Here is a 16,577-nt window from a genome sequence, read left to right as displayed (position 1 = left end):
GAAATAATTGGTATATATCAGTGTATAAGTTTACGGCATTACAGCACGATGGTTTCAGTTACATATATTGTCAAATGATTACCACAGTATGTCTGGCTAATAACCATTTCCTCATGTCAGTAAAAGAGTATTTTTCTCACACAGTTCTGTAAAAAAAAAAAAAATTCCATTGGAATGTTGCTAGAGAGTGCGTTGAATCTACAGATGGTTTTCATTAGTACTGACAATTAAAAAATATTCTTCCAATCCATGAACATGGAATACATTTCCATTTGTTAGTATCTTTAATTTCTTTTTTAAACATTTTTTATTGATTTATAATCATTTTACAATGTGTCAAATTCTAGTGTACAGCACAATTTTTCAGTTATACATGAACATATATATATTCATTGTCACATTTTTTTTCTCTGTGAGCTACCATAAAATCTTGTATATATTTCCCTGTGCTATACAGCATAATCTTGTTTATCTATTCTACAGTTTTGAAATTCCAGTCTATCCCTTCCCACCCCCTGCCCCCTTGGCAACCACAAATTTGTATTCTATATCTATGAGTCTATTTCTGTTTTGTATTTATGCTTTTTCTTTAATTCCACATATAAGTGATATCATATGGTATTTTTCTTTCTATTTCTGGCATACTTCACTTAGAATGACATTCTCCAGGAGCATCCATGTTGCTGCAAATGGCATTATGTTGTCGGTTTTTATGGCTGAATAGAATTCCATCATATAAATATACCACCTCTTCTTTATCCAGTCATCTGTTGATGGACATTTAGGCTGTTTCCATGTCTTGGCTATTGTGAATAGTGCTGCTATGAACAATGGGGTGCAGGTGTCATTTTGAAGTAGGGTTCCTTCTGGATATATGCCCAGGAGCGGGATTCCTGGGTCATATGGCAAGTCTATTCCTAGTCTTTTGAGAAATCTCCATACCGTTTTCCACAGTGGCTGCACCAACCTGCATTCCCACCAGCAGTGTAGGAGGGTTCCCTTTTCTCTACATCCTCTCCAGCATTCGTCATTTCTGGATCTTTGATTGACGGCCATTCTGACTGGTGTGAGGTGATATCTCATCGTAGTTTTGATTTGCATTTCTCTGATAATTAGTGATATTGAGCATTTTTTTCACGTGCCTATTGATCATTTATTTGTATGTCCTCCTTGGAGAACTGCTTGTTTAGGTCTTCTGCCCGTTTTTGGATTAGGTTGTTTGTTTTTTTATTATTAAGTCGTATGAGCTGCTTATATATTCTGGAGATCAAGCCTTTGTTGGTTCTATCGTTTGCAAAAATTTTCTCTCATTCCATAGGTTGTCTTTTTGTTTTACTTATGGGTTTCTTTGCTGTGCAGAAGCTTGTGGTTTCATTAGGTCTCATTTGTTTATTCTTGCTTTTATTTCTATTGCTTGGGTAGACTATTCTAGGAGAAAATTTTTGAGATGTATGTCAGATAATGTTTTGCCTATATTTTCCTCTAGGAGGTTTATTGTATCTTGTCTTATGTTTAAGTCTTTGATCCATTTTGAGTTTATTTTTGTATATGGTGTAAGGGAGTGTTCTAGCTTCACTGCTTTACATGCTGCTGTCCAGTTTTCCCAACACCATTTGCTGAAGAGACTGTCCTTACTTCACTGTATATTCTTGCCTCCTTTGTCGAAGGTTAGTTGACCAAAAGTTTGTGGGTTCATTTCTGGGCTCTCTATTCTGTTCCACTGGTCTATATGTCTGTTTTGGTACCAATACCATGCTGTCTTGATGACTGTAGCTCTATAGTATTGCCTGAAGACTGGGAGAGTTATTCCTCCAGCCTCTTTCTTTCTCTTCAGTAATGCTTCAGCAATTCTAGGTCTTTGATGGTTCCATATAAATTTTATTATGACTTGTTCTACTTCTGTGAAATATATCCTGGGTAATTTGATAGGGATTGCATTAAATCTGTAGATTGCCTTGGGCAGTGTGACCATTTTAACAATATTGATTCTTCCAATCCAAGAGCATGGGATATCCTTTCATTTTTTTAAGTTGTCTTTAATTCCCTTCATCAATGGTTTATAGTTTTCTGTATATAATTCTTTCACCTCCTTGGTTAGATTTATTCCAAGGTATTTTAAAGGGGATTGTTTCTTTACTTTCTTTTTCTGTTGATTCATTGTGAGTGTAAAGAAATGCAACTGATTTTTGAACATTAATCTTGTAACCTGCTACCTTGCTGAATTCTTCAATCAGCTCTAGTAGTTTTTGTGTGGACCTTTTAGGGTTTTCTATATGTAGTATCATGTCGTCGGCATACAGTGACACTTTTACCTCTTCTTTTCCAATTTGGATCCCTTTTATTTCTCTCTCTTGCCTGATTGCTGATTGCTGGCTAGGATTTCTATGACTGTGGTGATAGTAGGCATCCTTGTCTTGTCCCAGATTTTAGTGGGAAGCTTTTGAGTTTTTCACTGTTGAGTATTATGCTGGCTGTAGGTCTGTCATATATAGCTTTTATTATGTTGAGGTATGTTCCCTCTATACTCACTTTGGTGAGAGTTTTTATCATAAATGGGTGTTGAATTTTATCAAATGCTTTTTCTGCATCTATTGAGATGATCATGTGGTTTTTGTCCTTACTCTTGTTGATGTGATGTATTACATTGATTTGCATATGTTGAACCACCCTTGTGTCCCTGGGATGAACCCCACTTGGTCATGATGTATAATCGTTTTTATGTGTTGTTGGATTCTATTTGCTAATATTTTGGTGAGGATTTTGGTATCTATGTTCATCAGTGATATCAGTCTATAATTCTCTTTTTTGGTAGTGTCTTTGCCTGGTTTTGGTATCAGGGTGATGGAGGCTTCATAGAATGAGTTTGGGAGTATTCCTTCCTTTTCAATCTTCTGGAAGAGTTTGAGAAGGATTGGTATGAGTTCTTTGTAATTTCTTTTATCAGTGTCTTGTAGATTTCAGAGTAGACCTCTTTCACCTACTTAGGTAAATTCATTCCTATTTTGTTGTTTTTGATGCTACTGTAAATGGAATCAATTTATTCCTTTTTTAGAGAATTCATTGTTAGTTTATAGAAATGCTACTCAGTTTTACATGGTAATTTTATATGTTGCCAATGTACTGGATTTATTAGATCTAAGAAGTTTTTGATAGTCTTTAGGATTTTTCTCTATAATAAAATTATGTTACCTGCAAATAGACAATTTTCTTCTGTCTTTCCAATTCTGATAACTTTGGTTGCTTTTAAAGCTGGATTTCTCTAGCTAGGACTTCTAGTACCATGTTGAATAGGAATGATGAGGATGGGCATCCTTGTTGATCTTAGAGGAAATTTTTCAACATTTTAACATTGAATATGCTCTTAGCTATGGACTTATGTCATGTATGGCCTTTATTATGTTGAGACATGTTCTTTCCAGGCCTAATTTATTAACAGATTTTATTATGAAGAGATACTGAATCTTGTCAAATGCTTTTCTGCTTCTCCTGAGATGTCCATATGGTTCTTTAATTATATTCATGTGATGTATCCCATTGGTTGATTTTGTGTATGTTTAATCAACCTTGCATCTCAGTTGGCCATGGTCGGTCATGGTTGAATGATCTTTTTAATGTGCTGCTAAATCTGGTTTGCTAATATTTTACTGAGCATTTTTGCATCTATATTCATGAGAGATACTGGCCTGTAGTTTTCTTTTCTACAGGGTCCTGTTCTGGTTTTAGTAACAGGATAATGCTGCTCTTGTAAAAAGAGTTTGAGAGTGTTCCCTTCTCTTCAATTTTTTGGGAAGAGTTTGTTAACTTTTCTTTCCTGTATTCTTTCTTTCTTTACTTTAATTGAAGTATATTTGATTTTTGACATTAATTTCAGGTGTACTCCTGGGTATATATCTGATGAAAATGGAAACACTGATTTGAGAAGATACACATGCCCCAATGTCCACAGCAGAATTATTTACAGTAGTGAAGATACAGACACAACCTAAGTATCCATTAACAGATGAATGTATAAAGATGTGATATGCATGTATGTATGTGTGTGTGTGTATATATATATCTGTGAGACTGAGATATACATATATATATACACACACAGATATCACATATATATCTGTGATGTGTGTATATATATATTTGTGATATATATATATATAAACATATCACATAGCTACTATTATTTTCATGTCATAGCTACCATTATTTTTCTTAGTTTCTGTTTAAAATAAATATATAAGTGAGTCATTTGAGGGCAATGGTTATATTTTGCTTGTATATCAGTAAAATGTGCACAGTTTACATATATATACACATACATACATACATACATACGTAACCAGGAGTAGAATTGCTGGGTCACATGGTAGTTCTACTTTTGATTTTTTGAGGAAACTCCATACAACTTTCCATAGTGGTAGCACCAATTTACATTCCCACCAACAATGTACTAGGTTGCCCTTTTCTCCACATCCTCAGCAACATTTGTTATTTGTGATCTAGTTGATGATAGCCTTTCTGAGAGGTGTGAGGTGATATCTCATTGTGGTTTTGCTTTGCATTTCTCTAATGATTAGTGATATTAAAGATCTTTATTATGTGCCAGTTGGGGAGATATCTATATCTGTATCTATATATCTTCTTTGGAAAAAATTATTCAGTTTTTGTGCCCATTTTTATATTGAATTATCTGTGTTTTTTTGATAGTAAGTAGTACAAGCAATAGTTTATGTATTCTAGATACTAACCCCCTTACCAGTTATATCATTTACAAATATTTCTCCTATTCTGTAGATGGTCTTTTGTTGATGGTTTCAGTTGCTGTGCAAAAGATCTATAGTTTAATTAGGTAGCATTTTATTTTAATTTGGATTTTTGTTTTGTTTTGTTTCCTTTGCCTGAGAAGACTGCAAAACTATATTGCTATGATTTACATTAAAGAGTGTTCTGCTTATGTTTTCTTCTAGGAGTTTTATGGTTTAAGATCTTACACATGGGTATTTAATCTATCTTGAGTTTATTTTTCTAAGTGGTATGAGAAAATATTCTAATTTCACTCCTTGGCATGTAGCTGTCAAGTTTTCCCAGCACGACTTCTTGAAGAGACTGTCTTTTCTCCATTGTATATTCTCCCCTCCTTTGTTGTAGATTAATTAATCTTAAGTGTGTGGGTTTATCTCTGTGCTGTGCATTCTGTTGCTTTGATCTATGTGTTGGTATATGTGCCAGTATTATACTGTATTGAATACTATAACTTTGTAGTATAGTGTGAAGTCAGGGAGCATGATACATTCACTTCTGTTCTTTTTTCTCAAGAGTGCCTTGCCTATTGGGGATCTTTTGTGGTTCCAAATCAATTTTAGGATTGTTTGTTCCAGTACTGTGAAATGTCATGGAGTATTTTGCTAGAGATTGTATTAAGTCTGTAGATTGCTTTGGGTAGTATGGACATTTTAACAGTATTAATTCTTCCAATTCATGAACAAGGGATATCTTTCAATTCTTATGTATCATCTATTCTTTCATCAATGTCTTATAGTTTTCAGAGTACAGCTCTTTCACCTCCCTAGTTAGGTATATTCCTAGTAGTATATTCTTTATGATGTGATTTTAAACAAGGTGGCTCTCTTATTTTTTAATTAAAGTATACTTGATTTACAATGTCATGTTAGTTTCTGGGGTACAGCATAGTGATTCACATATATATAAATGAATATTTATATTCTTTTCCATTATAGGTATTACAAGCTATTGAATAAAGTTCCCTGTGCTATACGGTAGTACCTTGTTTTTCCATTCTGTATATTAGTAGTTTGTACCTGCTAATCCCAAACTCTTAATTTATCCCTCCTCTACCTTTCCCCTTTGGTAACTGTAAGTTTGTTTTTTTTTTTTTAACTTTTTTTTAATATAAGTTTGTTTTCTATGTCTGTGAGTCTGTTTCTATTTTGTAAGTAAGGTCATTTGTGTCACTTTTTTTAGATTCCATATTAAGTGATATCATGATATTTGTCTTTCTCTGTCTGACTTAGTTTACTTAGTATGATAATCTCTAGGTCCAACCATGTTGCTGCAAATGGAATGATTTCATTCTTTTTATGGCTGAGTAGTATTCCTGTGTGTGTATATATACACAGGTTCTTTATTCAGTCATTTGTTGAGCAACATTTAGGTTCCTCCTGTCTTGGCTATTGTAAATAGTCCTGCTGTGAACATTAGAGTCTTCTCAGATATGTGCCCAGGAATGCGACTGATGGATCATATGATAACTCTACTTTTAGTTTTTTAAGGAATCTCCATATTGTTTTCCATAGTGGCTTCACCAAATTATATCCCCACCAATGGTGTAAGAGGGTTCCCTTTTCTCCACACTCTCTCCAGCATTTATTGTTTGTGGACTAATTTAGTAATGACCATTCTGATTGTTGTGAGGTGATCCAAGGTTGCTTTCTTGATTTCTCTTTTCTATTATTTCATTGTTATTCAACATATTCCTGTATATTAATCTTGTATCTTGCAAATTTACTGAATTCATTTATTAGTTCTAATAATTTTTTGGTTGTGACTTGATGTTTCTTTTAATGTAGTATCATTTCACCTGGAAATAGTGAAAGTTTTACTTCTTCCCTTTCAATTTGAATGCCTTTTATTTCTTTTCCTTGTCTGATTACTGTGACCAAGACTTCCAATACCATGGTAAGTAGAAATGGTGAGAAATGGGCATCTTTATCTTGCTTCCAATTTTAGAGGGAAAGCTTTTAACTTTTCACCACTGAGTATGATGTTTAACTGTGGGTTTGTCATAAATGGTCTTTCTTTATTATGTTGAGATATGTTTCCTGTTTACCATTTCCTGTTACCTGTTGATGAGAATTTTTATCATGAATGTATGCTGAATCATCTCAAATACCTTTTTTGCAACTACTGAGATTATGTGATTTTTTATCCTTTTTTTAATGGTGTATCACATTGACTTTGCAATTATTATTATTTATTGAACCATCCTTGCATCTTTTGAATAAATCTCACTTGATTATGGCTGGTGATCCTTTTTATGTATTGTTAAATTTGGTTTGCTGATATATAGTTGAGAATTTTTACATCTGTATTCATCAAACATATTGGCCTGTCATTAACTTCTTTTGTAGTGTCTTTGGTTCACTGTCAGGGTGATTGTGGCCTCATAAAATAAATTTTTGAGTGTTCCCTCCTCTTCTATTTTTTGAAATAATTTGAAAGGGATATGTATTATCTTTTTTTATATGTTTGGTAGAATTTCCCTGTGAAGCCATCTAGTCCTTAATTTTTGTTTGTTGGGAGGTTTTTTTTTTAATCTAATTCAATTTCACTACTAGTAAGCATTCTATTCAGATTGTCTATTTCTTCCTGATCCAGTCTTCACAGGTTGTGTATTTCTAGAAATTTCTCCATTTATTCTGGGTTGTCAAATTTGATGGCATGTAATTCTTCATAGGATTCTCTTACGATTGTTTGAATCTCTGTAATATTAGTTTTTATTTCTCTTCTTTCATTTATTGTTTACTTGGGTCCTATCTCTTTTTTTCCTCATGTGTCTATCTAAAGATTTTTCACTTTTGTTTATCTTAAAAAAAAACAGCTGTTGATTTAATTGGTCTTTATTTTATTTTGGTCTCTATTTCCTCACTGATTTTTATTATTTCCTTCCTTCTGCTGACATTTTTCTAGTTCCTGAGATAGTACATAATGTTGTTTGTGAGTTTTCTTAGTCCCTGGGGCACACCTGTATTGCTATAAACTTCCCTCTTAGAACTACTTTTGCTGCATCTCATATATTTTAGAAAATTTTATTTCTATTTTCATGTATCTTAGGATATTTTGATTTCCTCCTTGATTATTTCACTCATCAGTTGTTTTTTTAGTAGCATGTTGATTTTAGTAGCATGTTGATTAGTCTTCATGTGTTTGTGGTTTTTCTCATTTTCTTTCTGTAACTGATTTTATACTTTTAGAACATTATGGTCAGGAAAAAAGTTTGATAAAATTTCTATTGTGTTAAAGTTGTTGAGAGTAGTTTTTGACCTAGCATGTGCTCTCTCCTATAGGATGTTTCATGTGCACTTGTACAGAATGTTTATTCTGATGATTTTGGATGTAATGTTCTGTAAATATCTATTCAATCCAACTAATCTAATGTGTCATTTAAGACTACAGTTTCTGCACTGATTTTCTGTGTTGGTGATCTGTCTATTGATGTAAGTGGGGTGTTAAAGTACCCTACTGTTACTGCATCATTGTCATTTTCTACCTTTATGTCTTAGTATTTGCTTTATGTATTTAGGTGCTCCTATATTGGGTACATAAAGGTTAATTAGTATAATATCATCTCGTATTGCTCTCTTTATCATTATATAATTCCCTTCTTTGTCTTTTGTTATAGATTTGGTTTAAAGTCTACTTTGGTATGAGTACTGTACCCAAGCTTTCTTATAATTTCTATTTGCATGAAATATATTTTACATCCCCTGAGTTTTAATCTTCATGCATATTTATCTCTAAAGTGAGTCTCTTGTAAGCAGCATGTAAATGGGTCTTGTATTTTTATCCAATCAGCTACCCTATGTCCTTCATTGGAGCATTTAGCCAATTGACATTTAAAGTCATTATTTATAAACTTGTTTTCTGGTTGTTTAATTGTCTTTAGTGTTCCTTTCTCATTTTTGTATATCGATTATAGGCTTGGGATTTGTGATTACCATCAGGTTTATGTATGTTGATGTATAACTGTATCTACTTGTTTAAATTCATAGTCGTTTAAGTTTAAACACTTTGTAAAAGATCTACATGTTATAATCCCCTCCCCATCATTTTGTTTTTGATGTTACATTTTACATCTTCGTGTTTATCCCTTAACTGTTTATTGTAGTTATAATTGATTTTCTAATTTTTGTTTTAATCTTTGTCCCAGCTTATTTAAGCAGTTGATTCAGAGCCTTTACTACATATATTTGCCTTTAGTAGTGGGATTTTTTACTTTCCTATTCTTCTCATTGTATCCTTTTCTACTTAGAGAAAACCCCATTAACACTTCTTTTATGATAGGTTTAATGCTGATGAACACGTTTAGTTTTTGCTTGTCTAAGAAGTGCTTTGTCTCTGCTTCAACTTGAAATATTGATCTTGCTGGGTAGAGTATCCTAAGTTTCAGGGTTTTCCCTTTATCTTTTATAATTTAATTCTGCTTTGTCTGGGCATAAGTCTCTTTAGGTTCATCTTGTTTAGGACACTGTACTTCCTGTACCTGGATTTCCTTCTTCAGGATTGAGAGGTTTTTCAGCCATGATTTCATCAAATGCATTTTCAACTCCTTTCTCTGTCTCTTCTTCTTGGATCCCTGTGGTGCAAATGTTAGTTGGCTTGATGGTGCCTCAGAGATCGTTTAAAATGTCCTCATTTAAAAATCTGTTTTTCTTCTTCCTTCATTTAAGTGGATGATTTCCATTATTATGTCTTCCAGATCACTTGTGAATTCTTCTATATCACCTAATCTGCTGTTAATTCCTTCTACTGTGTTTTCATTTCAGTTATTGTATTCTTCATCTGACTCTTTTTTTGTATGTTCAATTCCTTGTTAAAATTCTGTGTTCATCTATTCTTTTCCAAGTTCAGTTAGCATTCTTATTACTGATGCTTTCAAGGCTTTAAATAATTTACCAGTTATTTGTTTTCCCCAACCTGTTCTTTCCATTGAAGCAAATTTTTCTTAACTTTCATAGAGACAGAGAAACAGCTACGTATCCCAGTCTTGAAAGGGTGTCCTTGTGTGGAAGCATTTGTATGCAGTCTGCATTGGCTCAGTGGCTTTGGTGGGAGAGCTGGATATGAGGTAAGCACAGGTCACATATTCCAGGGTGTGTGGGTAGCTATCCCCTTGGTAAGGGTAGGAGCTGAAATACGTACAGTCAGAGCTAGGTGTGAGTTGGAAATTCTTTAATGCTCAGCAGTTGTCACTCCCTTATTGGGGGTGAGGTCAGAGAAGATTCTATTCCCTCCAAGTGTTCTCTCTCCTCTCCCCTAGCACTGGTACCTTTGCCCAGGAGAACAGGGCGGCAGTGTTTGGTTCCAGCTGGGGTACGCATCAGGATGGTCCTGGTGTGCCAGTCAGAGTTTCATACAGCTCCTGATCCACTGTCTACAGGAGCACAAACAGTGACTACTCTTGCCCTGTTCAGATGAAATACTGGGTTATAGCCTACCTCATCTACACACTGTCCTGAGCAACAGCAGCCTTTGCCCTAGTGGGCAACTGATCTAGTGCTACAAGGGCCTGAGTGGATGTTTAGTGCACTGGGATGGTGGTAGGAAATCAGTCAGGGCCCCAGGAAGTTTCGATCTCCCTTGTTCCTGGAAGTAACCTTGTGTGTTACGTTCTTCTTGCGTTGAGTCTTGGGCTCTTACAGCCCTCCGGTAAGTCCCATTGGTATGCAAGTCACCTAAGGGAACTTGTCTTCCTGGTGTCAGACCTCAGGCAGACTGATAGTCTCTGCTTCAAACCCCTTAGTCCCCAGGAAGGAGCTCTGAACTTGTTATCTCCCTCTCTTTTTCCCCTCCTAGGAGTGCAGGTCCTGATTCATAGCTTCTCTTCCCTTCCTACCTGAATCTGTGTGCGTCTTCCTATACAGCTTTCATTGTAGAACAAACAGTCTTTCTGCCAGTCTCCAGTTTGTTTCAGTGAGATTTGCTCCACAAGTGGATGTGTGAACAGGGGAGGTGAGTCTTATCCTCCCCTACTCTGCCATCTTGATTTCTTCCTCCATTCTTCTTTAAATGTTTGGTAAAATTGACCAGGGAAGCTCTCTAGTCCTGGGCTTTTCTTCACTGGGAAATTTTGTAAACTATTGATTCAGTTTTAGCAACTTATTTGTTGCAAAAATTTTTTTTTGCATTTCTTCTAGGTTTTTCCTTTTGTTGGAGTAAATTTGTTCATAGCATTTTATGGTCCTTGGAATTTCTATACTATCAATCAGTTGCAATGTTTCCTTTTTCATTTACACTTTTGATGATTTGTGTCTTTTCCCTTTTTTGATGTCTTTTCAAAGCAGCAACTCAATTTGGTTAATCTGTCCTATTGTTTTCTGCTCTGATCTTTATTAACTGTCAAGAAAATAGTTTTTAATAATGAAAATATCACAGGTAGCTCGCTCTATTAATTCAATAAGAATGTCATTAGAAAACTTCAGCTCACTGAGCACAACCACCATAGAATCCAGATTTGGGAAGAAAATTGAGCCCAGTCATCACTGGTGAGTAATCCTACTGGCCACAGGTTTATGGGGGGTCATATCCAGAGCTTGCTCTCAATGGCAGCTGGGGTGGTGAGAACAATTCCTACTTAAATGACAAAGCAGTATTTTCACACACTTTTGCCATAGAAGCTAAAAGCTTTGATGCAGTTTTATAATGCAATTGCAGCTATAAACAGTGAGTATTGTAACATGAAATTTGCTGTTTTATTATTACACATTTTAGACTGGATAAAGAGGTGGAGGCAGTTTTCCTTCTATACTAGAATAAATTTGACTGAAAACCCCAGAAACCATCTGTAAACCTTTTAGCCAGACTAATCAACTGAAAAAGGGACACAAACCATGAACAACCAACTACCTGTGATGACATTAAAACTTTAAAACTCCCAAGAAACTAAACTTCAGGACCAGATGGCTTCACATTTGAATTCGACCATTTAGTTAATACCTATCCTTCAACATTCATACACATTCTATGAGGCCAGCATCACACCAGATGAAGGTATTGAAAAGAACAGGCAAGTATATCACTGATGAACATATATGCAAAATACCCAATAAAATATTAGCAAAGTATCATATGCCATAACCAAATAGAATTTATCCAAGGAATTTGCAATATCTAAATATCAAAAGCTTTTCCTACATCTATTATATTCTTCAATTTGTTAAAGTTCAACATCCAATTATAAAAAAGCTCTCCAGAAAGTGGGCATAAAGGAAACGTATCTCAAAACAATGAAGGCCATATATGACAAACCCACAGCTAACATCATACTCAATGACGAAACACTGAAGGCATTGCCTCCAAGACCAGGAACAAGACAGGAATGTTCACTCTTATTCAACATAAGTCACAGGAGTCAGAGGTGCAAAAGAAATCTAAACTGGAAGAAAAAAGTAAAACTGTCACTGTGTGCAGATGACATGATACTTTACACAGAAAATCCTAAAGACCACCAGAAAACTACTAGAGTTCATCAACAAGGTCAGCAAAGTTACAATTTAATATATAGAAATTTGTTGCATTTCTAGACACTAAGAAAACAATAGAATACCTAGGAATTAACTTACCTAGGGAGGTAGGACACTGATGAAAGAAACTGAGGCTGACGCAAATGAAAATACATACTATATTCTTGGATTTAGAAGAAATAAAATAACCATACTATTCAAGGCAATATACAGATTTGATACAATCCCTATGAAAACACCAATGGCACTTTTCACAGAACTATTTGTACAGAAACAAAAAATACACCAAAAAGCCAAAGCAATCTTGAGAAAGAAAAGCAGAGCTGGAGGAATCAAGCTCCCTGACTTCAGACTATGCTACGGTAATCAAGAGAGTCTGGTAGTTACACAAAAACAGACACACAGATTAATGCAACAGAATGGAGAGCCTGGAAATAAACCTACACAGTTATGGCCCATTGATCTACAACAAAGGAGTCAACAGAATACAATAGAGAAGACAGTCTCTTCAATACATGTGAGGAAAATTGGACAGATACATGTAAAAGAATGAAACTGACATTCTTTAATACTGTATAGGAAAATCAACTCAAAATGGATTAAAGACCTAAATGTAAGACTGGACACTACAAAACTCCTAGAGGAAAATATAGGAAGAACATTCTTTGACATGAATCAAAGCAGTATTTTTTTCTGTCTCCTAATGTAAACAAAAACCAAAATAAACAAATGGGATCTCATTAAACTTAACAGCTTCTGCACAGTAAAGGAAACCTTCGACAAACTGCAAAGACAACCTATTGAATGTGAAAAGATATTTGCAAGGGAGGTAACTGACAAAGGGTTAATATTCCAACATTTATCAACAGCTTATATAACTCTGTATCAAACAACTTGATTTAAAAATGGGCAGATGAGAACTGAATACATTTTTCCAGAAAGTAAATGCAGGTGGCCAACATGCACGTGAGACGATGCTTTGCTAATCATCAGGGTAATGCAAATAAATCAAAACCACAATGAGATTTTTCACCTCACACCTGTCAGGATAGCTATCATCAAAAAGAACACAAATAAATGTTGGTGAGGATGGGGAGAAAAGGGAACCCTTGTACACTGTCTGGAATATAAATTGGGACAACCATTGTGGAAAACATGGAGGTTTCTCAAAAAACTAAACCTAGAACTACCGTATGACTCACCAATTCCACTACTGGATACTATCCAAAAAAAGCACAGAAACATTACTTCGAAAAGATACATGGACTCCAATGTTTACAGTGGCATTGTTTACAATTGCCCAGGTATATAATAAGCACCCTGAGTGTCCCTCAACATATGACTGGTTAAAGATGTGGCATATAAGGATGGGATGGAAAAATCTGCCATTTGCAGCAATGTGCACAGACTTGAAAGGCATTATGCTAATTGAAATAAGTCTGACAGAGAAAGACAAATACTATATGATATCACTTATATGTGGAATCTTGAACATAAAACAAACCAGTAATTGAAACAAAAGGAATCAGGGAAGGGGTTAGGGGTAATAAAGTTGTATTGGAACACAATTTATTTTGTTCAGCCATAAAGTTGAGCACGTGAGACAGAGATCTTATAGTCTGCAACACCTACCTGGCACTTTACGAAGTCTTTTGATACCTGATAAGGACTATACACTTAGGACTAGTACGCTAGATCTCTCTGTTCTACCTTCTCACATACAAATTTTGCCTTCAGGTTATAACCCACAAACTAGTCTTTCTGTCCTCTCTAATTGGCACCTGGGGTTGAAAACCTTTAGCAGTCATTTAATAGAACTGTCTCATTTTAATGAAAAGGAACCCAGGCTGGAGAGAGGGGAAATGACTTTTCCACATCACAAATTAATAACAAAACAGAAACTAGACCCTAATCTGCAGCTTCATAATAATATTTCTCCACTATACTGCTTCCTTGTATCATGAGGTGGCTGGAGGGTAGGATACAAGGATTTCAGACAAACTCAAGTCATAAGGATTCGTAGGGTAATGGTTCTCAAAGTGTAGTCCTCTGACCATCAACATTAGAATCTCCAGGGAACTAAAGTCATACCTTGTTTTCTTGCTTTTTGCCTTACTGCACTTAACAGATTGCATTTTTTAACAAATTGAAGGTTTGGAGCAACTGTGTTTATCGAGTATAATGGATGCTATTTTTCCAACATCACTTGCTCACTTTGTGTCACATTTTGGCAGTTCTTATGTTTTCAAACTTTTTAATTGTTATTATATTTGTTATGATGATCTGTGATCAGTGATGTTGCTATTGTTTTGGGGTGTCACAAATTGTGCCTATATAAGATAGTGAACTTAATAAATGTGCATGTTCAGATTGCTCCATCAACCAGCCATTCCCCCATGTCTCTCCTCTGCCTTCTCTGAGACACAAAAATGTTGAAATTAGGCCAATTTAGAACCTTCAATGTCCTCTAAGCACTCAAGTCAAAGGAAGAGTTGTACATTTCTTTAAATCAAAAGCTAGAAATGTTTATGGTTAGTAAGGAAGGCATGTCGTGTTGAAAGCCAAGATGGAGAAAGGAGAAAAGACAGTCTCTTCAGTAAGTGGTGCTAGGAAAACTGGACAACTACCTATGAAAGACTGAAATTAGAACATTCTCTATCACCATATTCAAAAGTAAACTCAAACTGGATTAAAGACCTAAATGTAAGACCACATACTCTTAAACTCCTAGAGGAAAGCATAGGCAGAACCCTCTTGGACATGCATCACAGCAATGTATTTTTTGAACCAGCTTCTACAGTAATGGAAATAAAAGCAAAAATAAACAAATGGTATGTAATTAAAGTTAAAAGCTTTTGCATAGCTAAGGATACCATCAAAAAATGAAAAGGCAACCTACAGAATAGGAGAAAATATTTTCAAACGATGCAACCAAGAAGTGACTAATTTCCAAACTATACAAATAGCTCATGCAACTTAAAATCAAAGAAGCAGACAACCCAATCAAAGAATGGGCAGGAGACCTAAATTGACATCAAGGAAGATATACAGTTGGTCAAGAAGAACATGAAAAGATGCTCAACATCATTAATTGTTAAATGCAAATCAAAATTATAATGAGATATCACCTCACACCAGTCAGAATGGCCATCATTAAAGAGTCTGCAAATGATAAATGCTGGAGAGGGTGTGGAGAAACAGAACACTGCTACACTGTTGGTGGGACTATAAATTGATGCAGCCACTATGGAGGGCAGTACAGACGTTTATTAAAAAACTAAAAATAGACTTACCATATCATCCAGCAGTCCCGCTCCTGAGCATTTAATTCAAAAAGATACATGCACCCCAGTGTTCACAGCAGCACTATTTACAATAGCCAAGACATAGAAACAACTGAAATGTCCATTGACAGATGACTGGATAAAGAAGTTGTGGGGTGTGTGTGTGTGTGTGTATATATATACACACATATACATACAGTGGAATACTATTCAGCCATAAAAATAATTAATGCCACTTGCAGCAAAGTGGATGGACCTGGAGATTGTTATCCTAAGTGAAATAAGCCAGAAAGAGAAAGAGAAAGAAAAATGCCATATGATATCACTTATATGTGGAATCTAAAAAAAAAGACACAAATGAACTTATCTACAAAACATTAACAGTCCCACAGACAGAGAACAAACTTACGGTTACCAGAGGGTAAAGGGAAGGGATAAATTGGGAATTTGACAATTGTACCTCTTGGGGAGTGATGGAAATGTTAGTTGTCTTAATTGTGGTGGTTTCTGACATGAACCATAACACAAAGGTGTTAAAAAATAGTACATAAAACATTCATAAATAAAAAATTAAAAAAGCTAGGCCTCGTATGCCAATTAGCCAAGAGCTCAATGCAAAGGAAAAGTTCTTGAAGGAAAGTCAAAGTGCTACTCCAGTGAACAGACAAATGATAGGAAAGTGGAGAAAGCTTTCGTGGTCTGGACATAAGATCAGAGCAGCCACTACATTCCCTTATGTCAAAGCCTAATCCAGACCAAGGCTCACTCTCTTCAGTTCTATGGAGGCTGAGAAAGGTGAGGAAGCTGCAAAAGAAAAGTCTGATGCTAGGAGAGGTTGGTTCATGAGATGTAAGGAGAGGAGCCATCTTTATAATATATAAGGACAAGGTGATGTAGGAAGTTCTAATGTAGCAGCTCCACCAAGTTATCCAGAAGATCTAGTTAAGATAATTCATGAAACAAATACAGTAAACAACAGATTTCAATGTGGACAAAACAGCTTTATGATGAAAGAAGGTGCCTTCTAGGACTTTCATTG

The 16,577-nt window shown here is 35.2% G+C and overlaps 1 protein-coding gene across 5 annotated transcripts in view; it reads right to left on the bottom strand.

The window, feature by feature from the left end:
* The window catches only part of NELL1 (neural EGFL like 1), a 745,741-nt gene that overhangs the window by 15,064 nt on the left and 714,100 nt on the right, over positions 1 to 16,577 (bottom strand). Inside the window, exon 18 of one of the 5 annotated variants that reach the window (XM_072969676.1) lies at positions 19 to 146. The exons of the other annotated variants lie outside the window; for them this stretch is intronic. Within the exon in view, the coding sequence (XP_072825777.1) occupies positions 117 to 146 (30 nt within the window). The 3' untranslated portion in view covers positions 19 to 116. Of the gene's footprint in view, positions 1 to 18; positions 147 to 16,577 lie in introns of those variants that run through there. 5 annotated transcript variants of the gene reach the window in all.

This window comes from Vicugna pacos, chromosome 10 (assembly GCF_048564905.1).
Source record: "Vicugna pacos chromosome 10, VicPac4, whole genome shotgun sequence".
Taxonomy (NCBI): domain Eukaryota; kingdom Metazoa; phylum Chordata; class Mammalia; order Artiodactyla; family Camelidae; genus Vicugna; species Vicugna pacos.
Note: the sequence above shows the minus strand (reverse complement) of the source record. Positions and strands in the feature narration are given on the sequence as shown.